This window comes from Marmota marmota, unplaced genomic scaffold (genome assembly GCF_001458135.2).
Source record: "Marmota marmota marmota unplaced genomic scaffold, marMar, whole genome shotgun sequence".
Taxonomy (NCBI): Eukaryota; Metazoa; Chordata; class Mammalia; order Rodentia; family Sciuridae; genus Marmota; species Marmota marmota.
The window spans coordinates 39,921,430-39,935,945 of record NW_026000016.1 but is presented as its reverse complement, the minus strand read 5'-3'; the positions used below and the strand labels follow the sequence as shown (position 1 = coordinate 39,935,945).

General features: G+C 41.2%; 1 protein-coding gene across 8 annotated transcripts in view; it reads left to right on the top strand.

Annotated features, from left to right (window-relative positions):
• The window catches only part of Srgap2 (SLIT-ROBO Rho GTPase activating protein 2), a 242,435-nt gene that overhangs the window by 83,348 nt on the left and 144,571 nt on the right, over positions 1-14,516 (top strand). For all 8 annotated transcript variants that reach the window (XM_048809527.1, XM_015483747.2, XM_015483746.2 and 5 more), the window contains exon 3: positions 9,386-9,578. In XM_048809527.1, coding sequence (XP_048665484.1) covers positions 9,386-9,578 — 193 coding nt within the window. The remainder of the gene's footprint in view (positions 1-9,385; positions 9,579-14,516) is intronic.

Sequence of the window (14,516 nt, the reverse complement as noted above, 5' to 3'; positions counted from 1 at the left end):
CACTTTCATGGTTAACTTCCTAACTCCATCTCCTTGATGATGACTTCCAAATGTCTATTTCCAGACTTGACCTCTCCTGAGAACTCCAGTCTGGAGAATAAACTGCCTTTTCCAGCAGGGTGCTTCATAGGCCTTTCACAGGTCAAGTCAATGTCTTGTCCTCCTTACTCATTTTTGTTTGTCTCCCTCTCTGACAATTAGTAGTAGGTTCTTGGTCCTTGCTTATTGAACGAAACTGGTAACAATCTACCAATACTAAGTGTTAAGCGGGGTCCTGCACAAAATGAAATGCATCCTCCAGTGCCAGCTCTCTAGGAACTTAGGGACTAGATTTTAGTATGGATCTGGTTTGTTTTCCATCTGCTTTTGCTGGTGCCCTGAGCAACATATGGTTTACCCTTGTCTTTTGATAGAGCGGACTGGTTTGAATTGGCATTTGGTCTTTTCTGGAGTTATTTGGTAGGAAATTCCCTGGGTTTTGATCCTCCTTGGGCTGTTCGGATTTCTAAGACTCTTGGTTTGTCCAGTTTCAATTTCCTGTTGGGCTGTGTTTGTATCTCTTCTGCTCATGGAGCCTGCAGGGACCTCTCTGCTAACTCTGGCGTGCTTTTTCTTTTCTTTTCTTTTCTTTTTTGATTGAACCTAGGGGCATTTAAGCACTGAGCCACATCCCCAGCCCTTTTTACTTTTTTTTTTTTTTTTTTTTTTTTTAATTTTGAGACAGGGTCTCACTAAATTGCTGAGGCTGGCTTTGAACTTGGGATCTTCCTGCCTCAGCCTCTCAAGCACTTGGATTATAGGTATATGTGCCACCGTACCCAGATTTGGCCTGCTTTTTGACTGTCTCTCTTCATACCTTTCTGTGTGGATTTCCAAGTCACAGAGCTGCACTCAGAGCCTGCTAAGTGTCATCTGCCCATTTCTGCCTCTTTACCTTTGCTCTGCTAACCCCAGTGCTCTTTTCCCATCACTCTCATTTCCCTTTAATACTGTCTAGCTCAAAGCCTCAAGACTAACTCAGGCCCATACTCCTCTCTGAACATAGTCTGGGACCATTATTTTGATCTAGTGTTCCACTGCTGTACCTTTTGCATTTATTCTCCCTTTCCCCCAGTTGGATTATAAGTTCCTTGAGAGTGAGACAATGTCTTACATTTTCTTGTATAAATGTCTTACATTCATGTGTGTTCCAATGATTCGTCACCCAGATTTTTGCACAGAGATGGTGTTAGATAAATATTTGCTGGGTGTGCTGGTGGGTTATTGTGGTCCTTGGGAACTGACTTGGAGCTTGTTTCTATCCATGAGTAGGGGACATCCCACTAGGTGCTATTTCCCAGAGGAGTTGTTGATATTCTGCTTCCACATCTTTAGTTTGTAGTTCGAGTTAATTCTAGATTTTGGACCTTGGGAATTCTGTTTCTTAAACATCTCAGGCAAGGCCTAGGAGCTAAAATTACTACTTTGGCATTTGATGTGGCAGCTTGTTCTTCTGGGAGCCTTTTTTCTCTGACTTGCTATTGAGTCACTTGAAAGAGCCACGGCAGCCTGCCAGAGCAATCGCGATGATTAAAGTTCATTGAGCTAGCCCCCTGCACACCCTCCCGCCTCATCGGCTTTATGGGGTTGCTTTCTTTGCCTTCACATGGGGGCTGGAAAGTAAATGGATGACTGAGTGTCCTTTGAAAACTCATAGGGCCATTTTTCTCCTCCTCCTTCTCACTAGCTGGTGTCACTTTGTCTCCAAAGCTGTGTGCATTGTTTTTAGGTAACACAGAGTTCATGTAAGGGGAGAGAGGGTCTTTTTTTTTTTTTTTTTAATATAGCTTTGGGAAATTCTGCTGCACAAGGCAGACAGTTTTGAAGATGTTTAAATTTGCCCCCCAATAGAGAGAACTGTAGTCAAAAGGAAAACTAGTAAGGCCAGGACTCAGATCACACCACCCTTCCCTCCTGCTAAATTACTCTCTTACCTTTGAACCCAAGGGTCTCTCTTATCCATCCAGTGTGCCCACCACCGTATAGGACAGGATGGTTTGGACCATTATTTTTAGGATCACAAGCTCTAAAGTATGTATCATTGCCAAGGATCAATGTGAATACATGCAGGGATTTTCCACTCATGGTATTCTGCTCATCTTGACCTGGCTACCATTAGTCCATATTGGTCATGAATGCTTACTCCAGGTCTTGATTAGGAAGGCCTAGGGACCTGTGCCACAGACCTCCTTCAAGGTGATCTTCCGTGAATCTGTTTATTATTTCCATCATGACATAAACTTTCCCTAGCACCATTCCAGCTGCTTGGAATTCCAACTACTCTGCTCGCCTTTAGATCAGCTCCTCCTCCACTGGCACCTTTGTCGGCCACCAAGACCCCTGGTCATCCTGTGTTCTACTCAGGCCATCCTCACTACCTCAAAAAGAAGTAGTGTCCAGGTATTCCTATCTCCTGGCTTAGGTTTTATCTTCCTCTGCAATATTATTTCCTCACCCTTCATTTACAAAATTTCCACTCATCCTCAGAGAACTTGTTCAGACTTCTATTTCCTTCCTCTCTTTTCTTCACAAATTTGGAGGCCTGGTCTATGCCAGGTATTGTTTTGGGTCCCAGGAAGACATTAGGAAACGAAAAAGATAAATTTCTTTCTCTCAAGAAGTAGATCCTTCCTCAAGAAGCCTTGCTTCAGTAATATTAGTTCCCACTGATCTTTCTTATCTCTTAGAAGTGTTCCTCATAGTATTTATTCTTAATCTCATGTGCTTACAGTATACAATAACATGAACTTTTATATTACATTTATAAAAATTTTTTAAATGTATGTTTTGATTGTGTCTTTACAAGTAAATTGTAGGTTCCTCTGGAACAGAGATCTTTATACTTCTGAATACTTCAGAATCTCTCACTTTATCCTTTAGGACTTCTTTGTTTGCAAGTGACCAAAAACCCAAAGCAAAGTAGATTAAACAAAACGTGAATGAGTTGGCTAGTGTGACTAAACGTTCCAGGGATAGAGCTGGCTTCTGGCCATGACTTAATTCAGGCACTCACATTTCCTTTTCCCCTTCTCTCAGCCCTGTTTCTCTGGACCAGCTGCATTTTCAAACAGACTTGTCCCTCACAGATGGCAAGATGGTGGCAGCTGTCTCAGACTCTCATTGTCACCAGGTCTTTTAGCTCCCAGCCAAGGCCTGGAAGTAATGACCACCATCTTTAAAGGACAGAGGAGGGGAATGGGTTTTACCAAAAGCCCTTGAACCAACAGTGGGGAAGACATAGATATAAGGAATGAAAAGTTATTCTGGAGGTATCAGTTCCTTGTTTGAAGTATCTCATGTCTGTGAGTATGTGTCTGTTCCTTCTTCAGTAATTATGAGGAAAAACATTATCAGACACAATCTTTGAGGAAGAATATTTGCTGTTTTCTAGTTTACTGAAAGTAACTCTCTGGCCTTTCCTTGGAACACTGACTACTCTCAGATAAATAATAGTGTCAGTCACTGAAAGTGAGTCACTGTGTGTACACCTCATTTATTTATACTATTATTTCACCTTGTTTTTGTTTGTTTGTTTGTTTTTTCTCCACAAACATACTTATGTCATTGTATTATCAGAACACTTGGAATGTATTCTAAGTGTTTCCAATAGTAAATAAGAAAGAACATTGGCTTGGGAACCCTGTGACTAGGGTTCCAGTATCAGATCTGTAACTAAAAAGCTGTGTGGTCTTGGTCAGTTCTCTTCACATCTCTGGGTTTTGGTTCTTGCATTTGTCCATCAGGGGTTTGTAAGAACCCTCCCATTACTAAATTTGAAGAAAGGCAAAGCAGCAGGGTGAAGAGCAAAACTTGGCAGGGCCTTCTGGCATTTTGTTTCCTAAGGGACAGTTTTCAGAGGGGCTGATTACTGTGGTGATAAGAAATCTTGGTAAGAGATATGAAGGGTAGAGCCTGATGAAAGCCCCAGTTGTTTTCTTATATAACACTGCTGGAAAGGTACTAGGAATTAATATTCCTGAGATGGCTGAGGTGATGTCATGTGTTTGTGAAAGGGCTAAAAGCAGGTGAGACAGATTTTGTGGAAAAAGACTGGCAGTCAGAACAGATTCCCAATGGAGAACATGGGCTGATCTCATGCTCCATGCTGGCAACAGAGCCTGTGGGAGCCACAGCCCCCACCCCTAGGTGCCGCACACCAAGGTGAAGGGGAGAACGTGCCTGTGACTTTTCTGGATGCCCTCCTTCCTCATTTTCTCCTCAGAAATGTGGGATTCATGACTTAGAGAAAAATTCCTGAATGCGGAGATGAATTTTGGAAGGGGAAAAGAAATGAGCTTTATTTCTGAGGATTGAAAGCAGTAGGCTGAACACAGTCCCCCACATGGAGTCCTAGGGATTTCCTGGTTGTTCTCTGAAGTGAGGGTTTTTTAGAGGATGGTGCCACCTGCATTGGCAGGTGTTATAATTTAGAGGCTATAAGGTTGTTGGTGTGTCAGGGCCCTGGCTGTGTTTGTTAAATGATCAGTATCCTATTAGGGCTGGTTTTCTTCTGTTGCAACCTTGCTGTGATCCTTTGGTATCTTGCCAAAAATGAAATAAGCCTCCTTCAAATTCCCAGGACAGGTGTATTTAGGATATCAGCTGTGGCCAAGTATGGACAAAGAGGCCGAAGTCCCCAAGGGAAGCTTTATTGGGTGTGTCTGCTGAACCTGGGTTGGAACCATGCACAAACACCCCTTGTTAGGTTTTGATCGGACACCCTTTGGAAATGATGGAATGGTGATCTGCCTGCCAGTGGAGTTCAATGTCATTGTCAAGCCTGTTGTCCAGAGGGGCAGCTTTCAAGATTTCTTTAGAAATATTCAATGCTGAACTGATCTAACTCATTGGAATGGAGAAATAGAAACCAAGAATCCTTCCTCCTTTCAGTGCCTGTTTATTGGGGCCATTTCCCCTTTAGTTGGCAGGATGGTACTCAACAGAATGTGCAAAGTTCTAAAACTATTTTTTTAGTGAAATATAAACCATATACTATGCAATTTATTCTTTTTAAAGTGTGCAGCACAGTGTTTTTTAGTATATTCATTAGGTTGTGTAACCAACACGATTATCTTAATTGCAAAATAATGAGGTTAAATTTTGACTTGAATTCTTTGAATGAAACATCAATCAAAGGTCAACTCGCATTCTCAAGAAACCTGTTTAAAAATCTTTGGTGCCTCTTGCAAATGAACCTAAATTTTTATTCGGATATTATTTGAAAAATAAAACAAATAAATAGACAAAAAAAAAAAAAAAAAAAAAACAAGAANAAAAAAAAAAAAAAAAAAAAAAAAAAAAAGAACCAGAATAAAGAGAGGGCACTAGACTTTGGAGAGAGGGAGTTTTTTGTTTTTATTTTGTACTGGGGATTGAATTCAGGAGCTCTCAACCACCGAGCCACATCTCCAGCCCTATTTTGTATTTTATTTAGAGTCAGGGTCTCACTGAGTTGCTTGGTGTCACACCATTGCTGAGTCTGGCTTTGAACTCGTGATCCTCCTGCCTCACTCAGCCTCCCGAGCCGCTGGGATTACAGGCATGTGACACCATGCCTGGCAAGAAGGAGGTTTTTGCTTTATTTCTTTTCTTTCTGCTGTTGATGATATTTAAATCTTAGGTCTTCGGGTTGGAACTTTGTTATAGTAAAGAATATTCAAAGCAAAAACAAGACTTTCTTTGCTTTCTTGTCTTTCTCCTTTGTCAAGCCATGTTTCATTGGGATAGGGCTTCGACACTGTCTTGTTCTCTTTTGTCACCATCATCTAGTACCTGTCATACAGGATGGGTCAGTAAGATTTACTGAACAAATAGGCTCTATTGGGTCATTTTTGGCATGGGACTCCAGGTAGTTGGTGCTGGGGGAATTTTTCATATTCCCAAGACACAGCTGCTTATAGAAGGTAAAAGCTTGATATTTTCCCATGCAATTCTAGGAAAAGAACTTCCAAGGGCCCCATCATCCCTGCAGCTCTTAGGACTTCTCATCCAACTGTGAAGTGGATTTGGAAAGCCTTCTTGAACTGGCGTGGTGAAGCACAGTGTGGGTGGTGTGAGCCGTGTGTCTTGGAGTGTGCACACATGTGCACGTGCATACTTGCCTGAGCACACAAGGGAACTGGGAGGCATTCCTGCATGTTTTTATAAATTGCCCCTTTCTTCTTTCTGCCCCTGTGGCTTGTTGGTAGGCCAGGGTGCAGAGTGGCCTCTAGTCTGGGCACACGGCCCAGGCGTGTTGGCATTCAGTGGCCTATTGTTTTCTGCCCCTTATATACATGGACAGAGGACTGGGGCTGGCACAGCTGCCTTCTTGGGGACCATTGTTTGTCTTCGCAACAGCAGCAATAGTAGTGGCAGCAGCAAAGCCTGAAGTGACACATTCTGCTTGGGATAGAACAGCCGTTCTGTCTTGGAGCTGTAGGCCTTGGAGTGGGGGTTGCTCGAGTGTCCCTTAATTTTGCTGTGTGGATGTTCTGAGGCCAGTAGCAAAGGGGGCTTCTCCTTCGAGGGGAATTGTGGGGGAGGGAAGATGCTCAGTGGTGTCATATCACACATAAGTCACAGTGGCAGGTGCTATCTATTAGCAGAGCCTCTTCTTTTCCTGAATTGGGGTGTGGATATCGCTTTCTTCCTTTCTCTGTCCTCTGGACATACTGACACACCACAGGACAAGAAAAGCACTTCCTTCAAAGCTGTCCTGGAAGGAAGAAGCATGGAAGGGATCCAATCCATTTGTGGATTAGTCAAAATATGGGCTAGCTCATGAGTTCATGGACTACTGCACACTCGATGCTGGGATTCCGAATTACCCCTCAACTGGTAGGTGGGGAAGGTGATAATCTAGGGCCAAGAGCCATAGTCCTAGACTTACCCAGAAATGACTATAGAGACTCCACGCTGGGGCTCTATTTCTTTTGTTTCTCTGCCCCATCATCAAGCTCTTTGATAAGTCAGACAAACATTAATTTAGTTTTAGCCATGTGCCTAATTATGTGAACCTTTAGTATATTACTCACTGATTCTTAATTTCAGTTTCCTCTTCTGAGCAGTTGGGATAATTAGAGATACCTTATAGATTAGGCTTGAGAATTAAATGAGATAATGTATATGCAAGTTTATATAATGTGTCCAGTAAACACAGTCACCCTTCCCAGAAGTGTCCAGAGAGGGTGCCTGAGGATGGGCTGCAGTTTGTGCTATGCTGCCCACTCACTGAGAAAGTCAGGGTGGGAATCCAACTGGCTAGGTGTGCTTAGTGGGTGTCTTAGACTAATTCACACGTCTTAGAGGTCCCCTATGATGTGCTTGGTCCTTGGACAGAACAGCCCTGGAGTAGCCTACTTCTGGAACTTCATGGGTATCATAGGACTTTGCCTAGAGTTTCTAGAACAATCTGTTATGTTCCTTCCTACCCTTAGTTAGTGAGATTACTGAAGCAAAGTTTTGGGTGAAACATAGGTGACCCTCAGGGGCCTAACAGCCTCACTCCCCTTCCATTTCCCCTTGTACCTTTGCTTCTGATTAGGTATCCAGAGAGCCATTTTACCTTAATAGGTAGTTCTTAGGTAAGGAACAAGTTCTAAGGACTATCAAGGAGTCTTTTGGATGCTACCTCTACCTAGTCTGCTTGCTGCATGGCTACCACTGCTAGCTTTTCTTTAAGACAGAAGGGGGCCAGATGCCTCTAGGAAGCAGTCTTGACAAGGGCTTTACCTTTGAGACTCAGAAATCCCTGGCAAAAACCAGGTGCCTGACATGACCTCTGCAGATCTTTCCCCCTAGTACCCTTGTAATCAGACTCCAAAATACACAGAACAAGAGAGCTTTGATGAGTGATGACCTAGGTGGCTTTTCTGTGCAGCCTTCTGTTGGCTTGAAACAATCCTCTGGTGCTCAGTTTCAGTTCAGGTGAGGTTACTGTAGTTCTGGGTGACGTTGTGGTTGGCAAGGGGGAGGCCTGGGGATGAAGAGGATGAACTGCCGGATCTCCCACAAAGGATCAGATATGAGTATGTTGCATACTGATAGCTATAGAAACAGAAAACCAAAATGAAGATGGGGCTAGATTATGGCTCCCAAGCTATGCCAAGGCAAAGCCAATTGCACCCTTACCCATCCTTGTTGCTTTAGCATTATGACCCCAGTACCAGATTTGCCACTGAGTTATTTGCAGTTCACCGTCATATCCTAATATACTTGGAGCTGAGCATGCCTATGGGGGGAAGGGATCAAAGAAATGGCTCCATTCTGACTGAGATGGCGCTTGGGACATAGCATCAGCAGGATCCACGCTGCAGGCTGAAAAGCACTCTGGTGTTGGCAGGCTGCTTCCCGGGAGTGCCAGGTCTCTTGTCAGTAAAACATGCAGTGTTGCATTCAAGGCAGATCTGGTTGCATTTGGAGCTGCCATTGCTGCAGTTCCACAGAGACAGTGTGTGCTAGCCCTGTACAAGGACAGACTAGCCAGAAATCTGCCAGGCTAGAGCTTAATCAGTAATGTTTCTAGCTCTGACATAACAGCTGCTCTGAGGCATCTTCCATGAGGATGAAGCAGCAGAGATATAAATGGTATTTGTTGTGAAAAAGATCTCTTTCAAGTCAACTCTTTTTTTTTTAAAGCTATTTATTTATTTTGGTGCTGGGGTTCAGACCCAGGGCTTCACAAGTGCTAGTTATACCCCAGTTCCCAATTACATCCTGTGACATTAAAAACTATGAAATGATTGATGTTGAATGGTTTGCTTGCCCAGAAGTCATGGTGCTTGTTTCGTTCTTGATGGTCACCATTTGACAGGTCCCTTTCTACCACCATTAAAATATCCTGACCCTCATCTTAGTATATGAAGATGCTGAAAGACATTTTGAAATGATGGGGAAAAGTATGAAAAGTAAAGTTAGTCTGTCTGGGTTTGAACCCCTGATTTACTACTTACTAGCTTGTCTTCTTCAAGACTTGGTATTCTCATCTTTAAAATGGGAATATGGTAGTACCTACCTCATAAGGTCAATAATTTATTTGGACTCTTTTGCTAGAGGAGGATCCAAATTTTGGCACTATGTCAGAAACTCAGTAAAATGGTTAATAATTTTAGCTCTGAATATTATTATGTCCAATAAATATTTCTCCTAAATTATTCAGCAGATTTCTGATTCACAGTGTTCATCAATGGTCCATAAAGAGTTGGAGTTAGGGGATATGCCTCACATTATATGGCCAGTTTAGACTTTAGGCTTTTTGATGAAGGGCTTTGAATTCCCCAGGGGACAGGAAACAAGAAAATGATCAGGGTGTGCAGTATGTGTTTCAGGGCTGTCCATCTGACTGTTTTCCTTTGTTTTGTGCCAGAGATCCGGGCTCAGCTCACAGAGCAAATGAAATGCCTGGACCAGCAGTGTGAGCTCCGGGTGCAGCTGTTGCAGGACCTGCAGGACTTCTTCCGGAAGAAGGCCGAGATTGAGATGGACTACTCCCGCAACCTGGAAAAGCTGGCAGAGCGCTTCCTGGCTAAGACACGTAGCACCAAGGACCAGCAATTCAAGTATGGACTCCATGGTTATGACCTTTGCTTTTAAAGTCCTTGAGAGTGGGATCTGGGGTGGAGGGAGACTGAAGATGCCACTTAGATCCAGTTGGATTCATGAGCCGATGACTTCAAATTGATCAAAAGCCTCAAGGACTTTCCCTTTTTCACATTAATCTTACATGTAATGTGTAGTTCTCCATCTTGTAGAGATCTGACTAGAGGATGAGCCATGCTAATAACAGTAAACTTTTTTTGTAGTTCTAGGGATTGAACTCAGGTGTGCTCTACTGCTGAGTAAGTCCACATCCTTTTTACTTTTTATTTTGAGACAGGTTCTTACTAAGTTACTGAGGCTGGTGTTGAACTTATGTTCCTCAGCTTCTGCACCTGGCCAGTAAAGACTTTTATAGCCATTTCTATGTGTCAGTCATGGTTCTAAGGGCTTTGCATGTATGTCAGCTAACTGAATGCACATAATTTCATTTGTTTGGATTGTTATTACTCCTTGTTTACATGTGAGGAAGCTGAAACATAAAGAGTTTAAGAAAATTAATCCAGATCACATACACATATCCCTAATAAGTCGTAGAGCTGGAATTGAAATATAGGCTGGCTGGGTCCAGTTTCTGTACTCAACCATTTCATCAAACCATTTTTTAAAAAAATATGTTTATATGTATGGACCTTTATTTTATTCATTTATTTATACGTGGTGCTGAGGATCGAACCTAGTGCCTCACACATGCTAGGCAAGCATTCTACCACTGAGCCATAGCCTCAGCCCTCATCAAACCATTTTTAATCATAAGAAATGAATGATATAGCCAAACAGCTAAATCTATGCAGTTACTAAGGTCTATTCCTTCTACATTTACAATCTTTTATGCACCTGACCCCTTTACTCTGTTCACATTGCTGTTCTCTAGTTTAGAGCATCATCTTTTGATTGAATGATTGCAATACCTGCTCTGTTATCCATAGCAGAGGTTTTCAAACCTGACTGCATCTCAGAATTTCCTGGATAACTTTTTTTTTAATATTCATTTATTTATATGCAGTGCTGAAAATCAAACCCAGGGCCTCACACATGCTGGGCAAGTGACCTACCATGAACCACAACCCCAGCCCTTTTTGGATAACTTTTTGCAGTTCTAGAGTGTGGTCTCCTATTCTAGAACAATTAAATGAGAATCTGAGGAGGGGGGCCTGGGTAATAGGATGATGTAAAAGCTTCCCATCCTGTGAAGAGCCACTATTGAGGTTCAAAGTCTACAGCTTCTCCCCATTCCAATCTGCTTGGTCCAGATATGATCAGATTTAGAATTACTGGAACACACTGAGGATTGAACCCAGTGCCTCACACATGCTAGGCAAGCGCTCTACCACTGAGCCACAACTGAGGATGAGACAGTTTCTGTTGCAAAACTTTTAATGACTCCCTATCATCTGTGGTGTGGTCTTCCATCTGCATCATCTGGGTTGTTAGAAATTTAGGGCCTCAGGCCCCACCCTAGACTTACTCTAGAAGATCCTCAGGTGATTGGGGAGTCTGTTGAAATTCAGGAAATACTTCTTGGGCTGGGGTTGTAGCTCACTGGTAGAGTGCTTGCCTAGCACATGTGAGACACTGGGTTCCATCTCAGCACCACATTTAAATAAATAAAATAAAGGTATTGTGTCCATCTACAACTACAAATATTTAAAAAAAAAGAATAGAAGAAGTGCTTGTCTATTCACAAAAGGGCACACTTCTTGGTTTGTCCTTCAAGCCCCTCTACATCTGGCTCAATTAATGTTCCACCTTGTTTCTTGTTTCTGGTCCAGCATACATTAGCCAAAAAGATCATTCACTCCAATGGGCGGCTCCTATCTGTTAATTGAGCTTATGAGCTCATTTTTCACATCTCTGTGTGTGTAAGTCATACCCAAGTCATGAGACCCATCTAAACTGCTCCCTAAGAAACATTAGTTATTCTCTCAGAAGAAAGAATATTCTCCATATACTAAATTCTTAAAACATTTTATTCATTCTTAGGACATTCAGCACAGTCTACCTGTATCATCTTCTCTTAGTGGACTACACAATCTTGTTTTGATTCATTTTTCAGTGTCCCACTGTGTGTAGCAGAATATGTGGTATAAATAGATGCTGAGTAAATATTGTGGAATGAGTAAATGAATGAGAATTTTAAGAATTAATACCTAATAAATAAATCAGCTATTGTCATATTAAAAAAATAATTAATGCCAAGTCTATATTATTCCCCCTATTTTAAATTCTTCTATATTCTCCAAATAATAGAAGGCAGAAATTATCCTCTTTAAGCCAGCTTTGAGCAATGAATATGGAAATTAAGATGGAGAAGAATGTATGACACTCTCAATACCAGCCAGAATAAGATTTTCCTCCAGATGTTTTCTCCTATCAAAGTCCCTCATCTTTCCCCAATTCTGTTCTTTTTATGATAAGAGTCACATGTCTATCTCAACAGGAAAAAAATTAAAAACAAACAAAAAGATAAAAGATTCATCTGATAATAAAATATTATTTTAGTATATGATAAATGAAGACATGGGGGAGGAATCATTTGCTTTAGAAAATGGTTTAAAGTTGGATTTATTTGGTTGGTGAGCTCCTCCTAAGTTTAAAATAGCATTTAATTTTTAGCATTATATCATATTCTCATTTAAGTACATTTATAAATTATAAATTAGGATACAGATGTGTTAATCTCTAAGTCCGACTTGCTTTAAGATCACATATAAGGAATAGGATGGTTTTTTTTTTTCCCAAGACTCAAGAAAACTGATTCCCTTTTGATAAAGCTGGTACCTGTGTTATTTTTTTCTTATATAGCCAATGAATATTTACTAAGAGCCAGTTCTGTGTTCAGTATTGAACAAAGTATTGGAAGAGACAACAGAAGTGTATTGTATATATACATAGGGGGTCATATCTGGTTGGAAAGAAGGATTTTGAATATAGGAAGCAGAGGATAAAGCAATATGCTGTTCTTAAGAAATCTTTGGTGTTTTGTAGGACATAGATATGATAAAAGATCAGAAATACATCTCAGAGATACAGGATCTAGAATATTCAGGAGAGTTTTTATGAAGCATGTAGGACTTAGGTTAGATTTTAAAGGCAGATTTCTGTAGAAAAAGAGAACAGCATGAACAGGTGAGGGGAGACAGGGATATTTGGTGGTGAGTGAGTGTAGGGACTAGTGTGGGATCCAGGCAAGGTTCTTCTTACACATTCATTTAACTAATCCATTGCGTATTCCTTAAACTCCTTTATATGCCTTGGGATATAGCAGTGAATAAGCCCTACCCCGTCCATAAGGCACTTACAATAGAATGAGGAAATGGGCATTAATCAGATAACTCCATTAGGTATATAGTTTAAAGTGGGGTAGGTATTAAGGGAAGAAAAAGTATAGGGTGGTACGAGAACCTAGAAGAGGGGGACTTCTCCACTCCTCTGTCCATCACATTATGGTGGTTTATACCAATAACTTCCCTCTGGTCTTAGTCTGAGTTAGTCTACATAATCAACATACCTTTTTATAAACCTACCGAGTACTGTGCACTGTGCTGATTCCTTTGGAGACTAAAATAAGCTTTGGAATTCTTACCTCAAAAGAAAGAGAGTTAGATTTTCTCCCCCTTACCAGGCAGGTAAAAAGATGGAACACCTGTAGGATAGTGTTGTCTGATGGAACTAGAAATGTTTCAAGTAGAAGACTGATAAAAGTTCTTCCCAGTGATTTCTTATCGATAATTTCATGTATAAGGCATCATGAGAGATGCAAAGATGTGATCCCCAAGCCCAGGAGCTTTCTATCTGTTAATTTCCTGTTTTTAAGTGATCAAATGTGGTCACGTGATAACAATTTCACATGGTACAGCCTAATAAAGAGTTGATACATACATATAAGTGCATTTAATATAGACAAGATGCTAAGAAGCTGGATAAGAGAGATCCAGTCAACACCCTACTTTCATACATGATTTATTCCTTAAGATAAGTCAAACAGGTGAAAGTCTAACTGCAGTTTTATGTGGAGCAGGTGGATTGTAATATTATAAGTACATATGTGAAATTCTGAATTATATTTCACCTGATAATTTTTCAGTATTTTGTACCTTATATTTTCTTCACAATTAAACCCACAACCTACCTGCTTAAACCCTTGAACATCTGAAGAGTCCCCGTGGCTGATTTCTATCTTTGTCTTATGTGTTGAGTCCTCTACTTCTCAATACAACACTAGGAAATAACACTTTCATTTTTCCATTTTCCACTCATTTTGTGTTGAGTAACCAAGGTGTTTGCATAGTACAAGCATTGCTGCATAGAGACACTTGCTGTTGAAATCAAACAGGCATTTGGCAAGTGACACCACCAGGCCATACTTGACACATTTTTTGGCAACAGAAAATTTGGCCTTTTGTCACAGGAAAGGTATTTTAGGTATGTCTGATTTGGTTAACATATAAGCGTAGCTGCTGTAACAGACACTGAGTAATAACTTGCACATGATAGAGGTTTCCTTTCTCTGCATGTAATAGTTTGAGTGTTAGCTATCCAGAACTGTTTCAGGCTCCTTTTCCGTCTCCAGAGAGCTGTCCTTGTCTGTATGACTCAAGATGGCTCACTGCCACTATATCCCCATTCAAACCAGCTGGAAAGGCAACAGGGCAAAGGGAAAATATGTCTATTCTTTAAAGATGCAGTCTGGAAGTGGCACATACATGCCTTCAGCTTACACCCTGCTGGCCAGACTTGGTCACGTGGTTATGCTGAATTGCAAGGGAGGCTGGGAAATGTAGTTATTGCTCTGAGTGATTAGAAAGCAGAGTTTTCTATTAATATATAAAAGTAGGGGAAATGTATTGGAGAACAGTTAGCAGTATCTGCCACAATATTCATCTGTGATCTGTGAAAGG